At 41.7% G+C, this 13,033-nt stretch overlaps 1 protein-coding gene across 6 annotated transcripts in view; it reads left to right on the top strand.

Moving 5' to 3' along the window:
• The window catches only part of LOC145775695 (myoferlin-like), a 213,718-nt gene that overhangs the window by 38,137 nt on the left and 162,548 nt on the right, over positions 1-13,033 (top strand). For all 6 annotated transcript variants that reach the window (XR_014290170.1, XM_082587040.1, XM_082587039.1 and 3 more), the window contains 2 exons: positions 5,566-5,688; positions 6,658-6,835. Coding sequence is in view for 5 of the 6 variants with exons in the window: in XM_082587040.1 (XP_082443166.1) it covers positions 5,566-5,688; positions 6,658-6,835 (301 nt within the window). In the remaining variant the exon portion in view is untranslated. The remainder of the gene's footprint in view (positions 1-5,565; positions 5,689-6,657; positions 6,836-13,033) is intronic.

Genomic DNA, 13,033 nt, shown 5'->3' with positions numbered 1-13,033 from the left:
CATCGCTACTGTTCAAGGGAGGTAAAAACCAGATCCCCTTGGATTGGACCGTTGTTAGAATTTTTATTTTTTGGTGCTGTGTTGTGCTCTAAAACTTGCTTGTTCTGAGGGACAAAAAGTTCAATTATCGGGTTGATTCTGTTGAAAATGATTCTTTCAAGTAGTTTAAAGGTGCAGCATAGAATAGATATTGGTCTGTAACTTATAGGGTTGTTTGGGTCTTTGCCATGTTTTAGTATTGAAATAACTTTGGCTGTCTTCCATGTTGATGGGAATTTTCCTTTGTTTAAAATGTTGGTGAAAGCTGTGGCGATCCAGTGTAAGCTCTTGTCTCCCAGGTTTTTAAGCATTTCGAGGTAAATTCCGTCGACTCTTACTGCTCGTCTTGATTTTATGCTTTTAAATGGCTATTTTGATTTCAAATAGGGGAATTGGTGATGTGAGGTCATCATCGTATTACGAATAGTAATTATACAGCTCCTGGTATTGTTTCCTTATCTTGCTTTTGAATTTATTGTTGAGGGTGTGAGTACTGTGTGATGTGTTTAACAATTTTGTTTGCAGTAATGGGTGGTGATGTAGTTGATGTTTTATTAGAGGACGGATGAAGTTTCTTCAGTAGTTCCACGTTTCCTGGCTAGAGCGCTTGAATTACATTTTTTGCATCGTTTTAATGCACCGGTCTTTTCTATCCTTACTGAGAGAATTCATTAATTCTGTAGCAGTGTGGATGTTGCTACTTTGTTGGTAGGCTAGTTTTTTAGAAGAGTTTCGCTATCGTTTGTTCATTCTGGTATATTGCTTCTGTACTCCTCTTGGGATGTGGTTGCCAGTGTTCTTTAGAATTAACTTGTGACATCTCGGGATATTTTCGCTGGTGGGCGGAATGATTACAGTTTTGGTTGTCACGATTTCTTTCTATCTCTTACCAGGAAAAAGACTTGGAAAGGTTCAATGACGTAGTTTAATGGGTCAAACCGAAAAGCAGTCAATTAAATGTCGAATAATTCTACTAGTGAAATGATAATCTGACTTCTTGAAGAACTTTAACGAACGGCTTCTCAAATAACTCTAATTTCGAACACAATTTATATCAGCACCAATTCTCATCTACTTGTATTCAATTACTTCAAGTCTCAATCACCAATAATTTCTGCATCAACTACCAATCCACAACTCATAGCACAACTCTCATAATCAACTCATAATAATAATAATAAACATGACACAAACTACACCACTATTTATAGTTGGTTGTTCAGTCCAGTAACTTCGAGAAGGTTACGTAAGGTTACATCATAAAAACCATTGTTCTATCAAGCAGCATTTAAATGTAAACAACAGAAGTCTCTAGAAGGTCACGTAGGGAAAATGATTCCAGAAAACACATTTTACATAATACAGATTTCGTAATCAGAGGTTACTTCAGGTCATAACCGATAATAACACATCGCACCAGAATTCTACAACCAAAACAACACGCTCGTTGAAGATACAAAGCAAGCCATCGCGAGGCATTGCACCTTGATTGTGACATTGGTCTACTGCAGTTTTAAATCATTCTAGTTTGCCCGACGAAACTTCCATCTGTTTTTGAGAATGGAATTAATAATTGATACTTGTAGTCAGATGTTTATCAAGACTGGTCTATGTTGTCAGTAAGAAAATTCTTATTTCTTTGGATAGTGAGAGGGGTTCGAAGTTGTCGTTTTCTGTACTGTTAGTTTAAATAAAGATTTAAACATATTAACCGTTTGCTGAGCATGTTTCCTGCCGTGTCGTTAACTTCATAACCCCAGTCCTGATGGTGGCTGTTGAAATTCCCGGTATCTATCGCTGGGTGGTTCAAGGGTTGTCAGCCAGTTTATGTTTGATGGATTGTAAATGTTGGCGATGGAAACGTTGTTTATTTGGATCGTTGTCATCTCAATGTGGCTTGGAGATGTAGTAGCGTCTCGCTTGGTCACGTTTGTAGGACCGTTTGCATAGGGTAAGATGACGTATTGTTTTAGTGGACTGTGGATATAAGTGTGTATCCTGGTATTCTGCTCCGTGATGGAACATCTTTCTCTGTTAGGTGAGTTTGTTGTAATAATACGATGTCGACTTTGTGTTCTCGCAATATTCTGGACAGATATTCGTAGTTTGGCAGTGATATGCCTTCAATGTTTAGAGATAGCATTTTTATCTGTATGCCAATAGGCATAGAGTCTGTATTGGAGCCTTGCTCATTTTTCAAACCTTTCGGGCTCCGATTCTTGACAAAAGGAAACCAGGCGTTTTTATGCTGGGCCTTGTCCGTTCTAGTATGTGGTTGGCTAATTGGCGTTTTCATATAGAGATGTGTGCCTGGGACGGCGTTGCACGATTCCGGCACTGGTTTTGAACTTGATTTTGTCTGGAGTATCAACTTGTTGGTTCGTCGTGGAGGAATATTAAGAGGTAAAGGAAACAAAGACTTTCCACTTTAACTTCTTGACGAGAACACTTGAAGTTAGTCAACTGTAAAGAATAGATTTAAAAAAGTAGTATGAACAGTCACAAAAAAACTGAATAATCAAGATAAAAGATGTGGCTTTGATTTTAACCAGTATTTCATGAAGACCTTGAACACCTGGAATATACGCCACCGATTCAAATAGTTATTATTCAAATATTGGCGATGACTTTAGACAGGTTATTCAAATATATTCTACTTGAATAAGAACCTTCTGATGATCTCTTTAAGAGTGAAACAACCTGCTAAGGTTTTTAGGTGAATAGCAGCCTAACTACTGTTTCTACTGCTTTACCAATGATTTTCTCTGCTTGGATGTTTTGCGAGGCATTGAGTTTTTTTGTATTAGGCTATTGATACTTTTTCTTTCAAGGTTCAGCCATCTCTCCGTTCATTAGCGTGCTGTAGATTATTGTTGCTAGGACTATGTTTTTTGTTCCGGAGACGTTATTGAAAACAAGTAAAAGGATATGACAATCTTGACTTTCTATTGCTATCACGAAAAGGTTTAATGTAATGACGCACTAGCCGTAACAGTTCGATGATTTTGTTCCATCCTTTGTATATGATAAGCTTAGCTTGAGAGCTTTTCATCCATATCGATTGCAGTTTATCTTATTTCTTTTTACCCTCAAAATATTTTAGCCTGCTAACTTACCACTTGAGTGTGAAAGCAACTTCCACCACAAGTGGGTGTCCATAGTCGACCGCAAGTTGCATTGTCGCACCAAACTGTGCATTGTGCAACCTGAAAATATTGAAGATTTTGTTTAAGACATGTTCTTCATCAGAACAGAATTCAAAACCATATGTGAGTATGAGCTTTCTTCATGCGACTTTTTCAGCTCAACCATAAGTCAAGCTTCCACACGTTCAGACATCATATTCTAAAAATATGTTTTGATATACACTGCTTATTGCTTTGTGAAAAATTTAATTCCAACCAAATGGTTCATTTTGGACAATCCAATTCCCAAAGTCTCAGTCGAATGAAAGCAGTGCCTCAAATATAATCTTGCACACACGGCGATTGAGATGCAAGCAGGGCCTCTGAGAGAAATTTTCACTAGGGGTAAGAAGAGTCATTCCGGGGGCCCCTCTCACTCCGGCCCCCTATGTCTTGGGCAAAGCGCGTGATGTTTTCTTAGGTATATTGCACACCATACAACATTTTACTGCAGAATTGGACTTCTGTGCACAATAATAGTATCAGGCTGCAATAAAACTAGTATTAAGTGATTTGTGTTGTGCATATCATGTGATCTATCCCTTGCCATTTTGTGTATCCTGCATTGAATTCGTGTGTCAGTTGTTGATGGTGCTGTTGAGAGGTGTCGCTTGTAGTCTACAGCTTTATTGTAAAATTTTCAAATTCATTTAATTATTTCTCTTAGATGTAGCCTTTAATTATTCCTGATGAGGACACTATGTGGTGACGAAAACGTTGGATTTAATAGTTTTTTTTTCTTGTTTTTTTTGTGTACAGACAAGCAAAACAAAGTAACCTTAGCGGGTTTAACATAATGTATTACATACGGTTAAAAACAAAATATATAACATAATAACTCAAACATTTTCGACACGTATCCTCATCAGGAATTAAATCTGCAATATACATAAAAAATAAAAAATCTTAAGATAAATTTGACTTTGCACTGTAACTGTAACGACAGTCTTGACTGAAAAGCACAAACTGAACAAATGATACAAGAATGATTACGAGTAAATTATACTGTTGGAAACAGAACACATGAGGTGTAAACTACAGGCATTGGACAAACAATTAGAACACACACAAAAGGAACGACTGCGGTTGAGAGATGGATTGTTACGTTTGATTCTTAAGGCTTCCGTGATCTTAGTCTGAAAATCAGATCTGCCTCGAGAGATGATTTTAAATTGGTCGATCGAGACATTTTCAGTGCGCGCTTCACAAAAGGCGATGTGCTCTTTAATTGCACTTTAACATTTGAAGAAGAGCAAAGGGGGGGTGGGGTTAGGCTACTTCAGTTGAAAATACTGGTGTACTTTAAATGTTTTATACACAGAATGAATGTCACATGAAAATTTACTTTTTATAAGTTTAGCTAGGTTTTTTGCAAAACTTGTATCTTTTCCTAAAAAGGGGTATACTAATAAAATAACTAAAATCTACTTCTTCAGGCGTGTCTTTTGGTTCATCAGCCTTTTTTTTGTGTGTGTAATTGTGTGTGCAAGTCAAGCTCTCTACCAAGGCTCAAACATATAACATCTTGTTAAAACAGAGTCAAATTAATCATCTGACCAATAACCTTTCTTCATTAAGTTTTGCATTCACCACATGCCTAGCAGAGGTAAACGAAGTCACTTTTTTGACTCCGCCTCCGCTCCTGCTATGAAAATATTCTCCAGCTCCTGCTCCAACTCCGAAATTCGTTTTGAAGTGAAATAAGCGTGAAGCTACCTTTTTCCAATAGTTTTTGAAAAACACAAAAACTCCAAAAACAATAAAATAATAAAATAACTATAATACGGCTTTTTCTCAAACCTGGTTTTGCTACACTATGCCCCCTTCCCCCTGGACAGGAGAATAACTAACTTTTATGATTTAATTTAGGGTGCTTTTAGCAGAACATTTTTGCTCGTAAAGCATTAAATCACCACTTTGGGCCCCTAATTCGCTTGCAATCCACTCAATTACTTTTCCTGGCCCTTTTGCTACATTACGGGCCCCTCCCAGGACTAAAGAATAACAACTTTTATGCTTGAATTTTGTCGTATAGGATGGTTTTAACCAAACATTTTTGCGCGTAAATTATAAAATCACAATTTTGGGCCCCCCAACAAACACAGGCCTGGGCCCTCAAGGGTACGCCGTACCCTCTGTACCTCCCTCTCATAGGCCTTGGATGCAAGGATAAGTCAGTGTTGAGCACATCACTAAATTTCTAGATTGATGGAAAGTCAATCAAACAAGTTTTGCTTCAAGCATATTACTTTGTTGTTTGCATCATTATCAACGCGTCATTATTATCAACGCGTCATTATTGTCAACGCGTCATTATTGTGGTTTTATTTTGTGTATCCAGGATGAGGGCTGCGCGTACCGGGGCAGAGCGATGATTGAGCTCACAGCAACGTTGGAGGAAGAGGGAAGTGAACCGATTCCTGAAAAGCAGTTGATCGATGAAGAACATATACTCTCCCTCCAAGTACTTCACATTCTAAGTATCAGACGTATCAGCATTCATAAATTTTGGCTTCGGCTGAGTAAAGATCTTTAATTCTGTTTCTGCAAGTTCTAAAACACAAGACAGACGACAGCAGTTGTCACATTTGGATATACAAAATGGAAACCCATCAGTTTATGCCAAATTCTAAACACACTGATAGTAATTCTTACACACTTAACATAAACACGGACAGTGTTTATTAGCTGTAAGAAAGCAATTGTAAACTGTTCTTGTATAAAAATTACCATTCTGTTAAAAGTAGTTTACCATGAAAACGTAGCAGTTTTCCCAATAAAATACTTTTGCCACTTTATATTTTTTGCAATTGATCCTGGTTTGGGATGGCATCAGCCTTTTTACACCTCCATTCTTCTAGCGGTTTATTCTCAGCAATGTGATGTGATTTAGTTGTTACTTGACAACAAACTTGCCTACGTGTGATATTTTTGTTATCGGAGCACACAGCCCAGGTGATCTGTCTCTACTATTAGTGCATCTTGGCCTTGTTTGTCAAGGTACACAATTTAACCAATAGCTTATATAAATAAAGTCTTCTTCTTGGAGGCATTTTTCATGAATGGTTCATTTTTATCTGTGAGCTCCCAGGTATAATCTTTTCTTTGAAATCGCTGACAAATAAAAATTTCTTACAAATGCCACATTGTTTTTATTCTTTCTTTTCAAAATTGTAAGGAATCTAACTTCAAGATATTGGTAACGGCCACACTAAATATCAGGCAAACATCGAGCAGTCATTGCGGTGTTTTGTTTTCCATGTAAACCGTTTGGAATTCAATGGATTGCGCTATTGATGATATTGTCTGTCCTTTCACGCGCATTCAGAGATCACGAAAGTTACCACCTCCATTTGTGAATAATCAAGCTTTTTAGGTGAATATTTTAGGTACAACTTAGGATGCAATTTTCAAAATTGGTGATTTTATTTAGAAACGTCTTGGCCGTCGTTGCTATCGCCTCGTCGTAGGATTTCTCAGTGCAAATCTTATGGATAAAAAATACGAAAATGTTCAATTTGAAGTTTCGATTGGAAACTACGGCAACAAGTTTGATGCTGACGAAGCAAATTTTCCCTCCACCACAGAAGTTGCTAATCCAATTTTTGATGGTAAGTTTTCTAGAATAAATTGTTGTTCCTGTAAGCTCTTGATTACCTTTTTTATTAACAAATTTTCTATATCATTAGCATTGATCTTTGTCATATGCAATTTGTAATGGCTGTAAGTCTTGGAGTTAAGCATGGCCTAAAATAAAACCTAGTCCTGTCCTAGGCAAGCATCTGCTTTCAATTTTATTGATAGTTCATTTGTATTACTACTTTGTGTTTTAGTAGGCTACTACTGCGCTTCTAGTGTATATAGGCTATACCGCTTTTCTGACATGGCCTGCTTTGTAAAGCGCTGAAAACAACACATATCTGCAAAAACAATAATGAATACAATGCTAATTGAAAAACGTACATTATTATTTCTTGCCTTGGCGTGTGCTGGCGTCATCTCTTAAAAGTTATGATGTCAAAGAAATGATATTTCACTACAGCAATTCTAACGTCCTCATGAAAATGTTGATATTGTATCTTCAACGTTCAACTATTACGGAATATTATTAAAAAGTGATAAGGTTTTTAAACAACAACGGCCTCTGACAACTCGTCGTTATCAAGGAAAGCATTTCAATACTTTCAATTCCTAATTTTAGATCGTTGGATCAAACCGAAAAGTACGTTATAACTTCCCAGCCAGCAAGCACGTATGGGCCCCACATGGGGACCCATATGGGCTGATGTACAGGCCCCATGTGAACTGCCTATATGGGGCCCATACACATTGTGTCCGCGGGCATCACATTGAGCCCGTATGGGCTGCCCATATTCATTTATGGGTTTCATGTGGGTTGCTCACATTCAACCCACATATTAATGTAGGCTGCCTATATGTAACCCATAAGTCTAATACAGGCTGCCCATATGTAACCCATAAATCTAATATGGGCTGCCATATGCAACCCATAAATCTAATATGGGCTGCCCATATGTAACCCATAAATCTAATACAGGCTGCCCATATGTATATCAGGTATATATGTAACTGCAGACAGATGCCAAAGTGCTCAAACTGCAAGCAGTGAACTTTGCGCAATGCATAGCAAGGTGCCCCCAGTAAAGTGCTCAATCGGCGTTAGCCAAGAGCGTCAATAACTGCAGACAGTGCACACCGTTTAGATGATAAACTGTTTTATTTTGATCAACGACGCACGAGTATAAAATAATTGACACGGCGAGAAGAACACAATAAACATAGCCAGGTCAGAGACTTTAAAGAACCGGCCTGCCACGTCCCGCGGAGGCGGGGAGCGGCGTGATTATGGGGTGGCGATGCACCCGGAAGGGAAGTCCACCAGCTTAGGCCGCGGGGGCCAGGCTGGGGAGTCTAGGTACCTGTGGAAGGAAAGTGTGGATCGAAAATTTTGTGCGACTCGTCCTCAAAATTTAAAATGGCGGAACGGGCCAGGGAGACGGGCTTAGCTTTCCGCAAACGCAAAAAGGTCAGCTCACGACGGGCCGGGCGGCCCGTCGTGTGGAGCGACTGGTACCGGCAGAAGTTTTAAAGCCGGGCAGCGCCCACGTCTCCATCACGTGACCGCAACACAGGTACGTTTGACTCCTATACCCGGTCTGCCCTTAGGCAGAGCGGATAAACTTTGGGGTCTTCCACGAGGAAGAGAAGCTTAGCTAAAAGGAGAATTTAAATACTCGTGGGAGACGAAAAATTATATAAAAATCTAGAGCAAAGGCTCAATTAATTGGTGTAAAAAAAAGATGGTAAGTGGGAATATATTGTATGCTTTACCTACGGTACCGGAAAAGTGTTGACGTTGAACCAACGAGCACGGATGTGCACTGGCCAGACGTTGGGGCAGGTTCGCCCAGCTGGGTCGTGGGGACTAGCGATCGAAGCGTAGATATGACTAGGCTACGTTACCAGGAAAAATATAGAATGGTGAGATGAAACTTTAGAGCTTGCATCGAGTTGATCGGGAAATCATGTTTATCGATGTATTAAAAGCAACGCGAGGTTGATCCGAGCGGGCAAGAGCAGCATATCAGAAGTTAGTGTGTGATAATCTAAAATATTGAAAGATAAAAATACAGATCCAGTATTGTTAATGATATTGCGTAATTGATAGATGATATGAGTCCACTCACGATATGCAATATATACTTAATTCATATATTACTATATATATATATATTTTTTTATTGATGATGATTGTATTCTTCATTGAGCTGCAGCTTGCTGATGAAACGACAATTGTTTATAGATAAATTGATAAATGAAACAATGAATTTAACATACTATGACGTCACACAATTGCTGGCAGGTTTTGAGGTTTGCTTTCTCGCGCGCTCGGATGCTTACTGCAGAGCTTGGGGAATTGAGCTTCTGATCGCTGGAATCGTCTTTTCTATGACGTAGCCCCTCCACGAGTGAGCCCGGCGTTCCAAGCCTTCCAGACACGGAGAAAACCTTCGATTGAGAGGGAGGCCACTTTTCTAGCCACCTCTGCTACCCCACGAGCAGGAACACCCAAGGCCGTCAGAGCCCGAGAGCTCAACGGAGCATAGCTCCCGAGGGAGCCTACGACGAACGGAAGTGACAGGACGTCCCTGCAAGGGCGCTTCCTGTCTTCCTTTATATTTACACATAACTCGGTGTACTTGTCGTGTTTCCTGTCGGCGGCTTTTCGAAGGGAATCCGCGCCGTAGTCGAACGGGCAAGTGACGTCACATACAACCGTGACACCGTCAGGGCGTTGCAGGACAATGTCAGGGCGCAGATAAGCACCGCCCGCTTCCACGTGTTGTGGAACCGTACTATCTATGGAAAGCAAGGGTTGCCATTCGGCAGGTACATGCTTCACGATCTCCCACAATACTGAATTGTGCCGTTCCGTGACAACAGGCATCACGATAGGGCAGTGGTTCAATATATGAGGGAGAGTCTCTTCTGCTTTCCCACACGCGCGACATATGGCAGGTTTATAAGGGCGGCCATGGCTTGGTTTGGATTGCAAAGGAAGTAAATTCAGGCGGGCCTTGTAGGCAAATGCACGGTTCGCGTGATCCAGGAGCTCCCGGCGCCGAGTCCAAGAATTCGAAAATCCAAACAGACAGTGGGCACTGACCGTCTTGCCTTGGTCAGGTTTGGATTCCCACTGTCTCCTCCGCCACAAGTCATTGTGTTGGTGGAAGGTCGGCACCACTTTTTTTCTTAAGGGAGGGGTGATTTTGGAGCTCCCCGCGGTCAACTCGAGACCGCCATCCGGGCGTGCGGACCAACGTACATTTAAACGACGGGTAGCCGCCGGGACGCGGCCCCACAAGCTTTCGCATGTTGGGCACGGTCGAGAACGGGCACCTTCAGGGGGGTTGTCCTTATTCAAGTAACTGGCTAGCTGGCACGGGGTAGGATCTAGAGTGCCGAACCTCAGACTGGCACAACGCCTAAGCTGCCCGAAAGCGATGGCAGAGACACAGTCGTCAGGAGATGTCAGCATCTTGAAGGCCTGGGCTATCGAAAGCGTGTCATTTTCGCGACACAGATTCAACACACCAAAGCTCCCCAATGCAGGCTTACAGTAAAAGAAAGCGCTGCACGCCCACCTGGGAAGACGCCACGCCACCTTCAAACACTGCAATACCAGTCGATTGAGCTTCAGAAGCTCATACTGTCTGAAGCGCCGCACTCGCAGATGGCATGACGCAGACGAAAGAATAATAAAAGTAAGTGCCAGAAGTTTCTGGCTTGGAGTGAGGAAAGATTTCATTAAAGAGGAAATGTGTTTCTTCAGTGTGGAGAGGAAAGGTCGCGTAACGAACTTCGGGGGTCGCAGAAAGTATACAAATTTTACACAAAACACTGCATATTAACACTTATGTGCAAGATGCTGTGAAACTTATTAACTTTGATAAGAGTCGTGCACTCAATAGGCTACCGGTATTTTGTAAATTTATGTAGTGAAATATGGAATAGGAGCTTAAAACCATCTTTGCTGCATTGTAAACGTGGATTTCAAAACTAAAGTCAATGCTTTAAAAAGTTATTAGTGTTAAAAAGTTAAGTCGTGATTTTTCCAACGGAAAAAAGTTTAGACTTTGTCCGCCGTTTTTGTAAAGGCTTTTCAAATTATGCTATTTGTCAGGTTTGCTTAAAAAAGGGGAACGCATTTAATTTGTTCTTTCAAGGAGAAAACGTCCATGTTTTTACATTGAAATCTAAAGGTGGAGTGTTCTTCAAAAAATTAAACATCTAAAAACAAAAGATTGAAAATGATCTATTTGAAATATTCTCATTTACTGAAAAGTTTTGGCTAACAATGGCGTGGAATCATACGTTATTAAGCTTCTGGTTACCGACACTTGTCAAGACTGTTGAATGAGGTTAAAAAGTATTTTTATCTAGAATTGGACAATAGCCTACCAATTTAGATTTAATCCAAAACCCACTTAATGCAAAAACAAAGTACCGACTACCTCTCTTTCAAATCTCTGGAAAAATTTGCAGATCTGTTTTTTGACTCTAAATAGCCTTGTGGCTTGAATTTTTTAGAAAAAAGTCACACTTTTTGGCTTAGCCCAACGTTAGAGGGGAGTATTCACCATTAGGCTATATGGCTTAGCAATAACCGCACTCCTGCCGTTTGTCTCCACGTAGCCTATATGTGCGTGTCAGTGTTTTCAATGTTGATAAAAAGCGTTCCAGCGGAAGTAACATTAAACCGCCTTGAGACCAGCATTGACAAACATCGTGCGACGGCTAGACTTGCTTTGTAGCAGAGAGAAGACGCACCCATCACACATTCACACTGATTAAATGTGTTGACTTTTTGGTTTTGTTTCCAGCAGGCTACAAGTAGTAAAGTAGTAGGCTTTGATTACGGATAGCTTGTTTTCAGTTTTCGTTTAAATTAAGCCTTTCAATACGTATCACAAACGTATATTTCGCATTGTTTGTCCTTTTAACCCTAAAGGGTCGCGGAAAATTTTAGGAGATTAAAAGGGGTCGCGAGCAAAAAGTTTGAGAAGCCCTGGGGTAAGGTACGCACCCGAGGCGTAACCGGTCCGAGCGCCACGATATTTGTACGTTTCGCCTTTGGGGATGACTCGGATTTCCTCCCCGGCTAGGGAGAAAAGTTCCGGGTCGACCAGCAGACGGGACGCCGACGCTTTCCTATAGGATAAGGTGCCACACTTGCGTGGGTTAAACCGTAGCCCGGACCAGGAAGAGAAAGGATCAGTAGTAGATAGGAGAGAAATCATCTGCTCGCGATCGGAAGAAACGAGACAGATGTCGTCCGCATAGGCCATACAACGTACTTTGATGTCTTCTTTAGCAGGAAGGTTGTAGCCGCAATCCGTTTTGTCACGGAAGCCCTGAGGAGCACCTCGATGACCAAATTAAATAGCAGCCCAGACAACGGGCAGCCTTGACGGACTCCCCGCCCCACAGGGCTACGGTCGGTTTCACCATTGCCGCAACGGACGGTGCAGGTGTTGGCGACGTATATGTCGGAGATGCACTCAATAAGGTCTGTGGGGCCGTCGAAATGACGCAGGACCTCGGCTATGCATTCGTGCCGGTCACTGCCAAAGGCGCTTCGAATGTCCAGAAACGCAACCGACACAGGCCTTTTGCGTGACTGTGCATCCGAGAGGATGGTGTCGAGCATGAACACATGCTCGTATACGCCCTCCGTGGGCATGAATCCCATTTTCTCTCGGCTGATAACATTCCCCTCCACCGCCCATCGCTGCAGGCGTCGGGCCAATACGGCAGCGTAAATCTTATATATGTTTCGGCAGATGGAGATGGGCCGCCAGTTGCTGACGTCGTTCAGATCACACTCAGGGTCTTTGCATATGAGTGTGATCTTGCTGGTTCTCCACTGGTCCGGTACACGACGGTTGATCCGGCAGGTCTCGAAAAGGCTGGCCAAGAGTCCCCCTCTTAGGTCCAGGGTCTTCCAGAAACCGTAGGACAATCCGTCAGAACCAGGGGCGGAACCGACATCAAGCGACTGGAGGACCGCCTCCACCTCCCGGGCCGTAATGGGACCTTCACCGTCATCGACGAGGGAGAGGTTTACATTGCCATACTCGTAACGGTGAGCGTTCATCTACTCAGGTATCTGCGAGCAACTCCCAGCCTTAGGGGCTGTCATGTCACGTCGAAATCTCTCCTCAATTTCTTGAGGCAGAATTTCGCAGTGAAGGTCGCAGTTCTTTCCTTTAACGATCCGACGACCG

The sequence above is a fragment of the Aplidium turbinatum genome, chromosome 8 (assembly GCF_918807975.1).
Source record: "Aplidium turbinatum chromosome 8, kaAplTurb1.1, whole genome shotgun sequence".
Lineage (NCBI taxonomy): Eukaryota > Metazoa > Chordata > Ascidiacea > Aplousobranchia > Polyclinidae > Aplidium > Aplidium turbinatum.
Note: the sequence above shows the minus strand (reverse complement) of the source record. Positions and strands in the feature narration are given on the sequence as shown.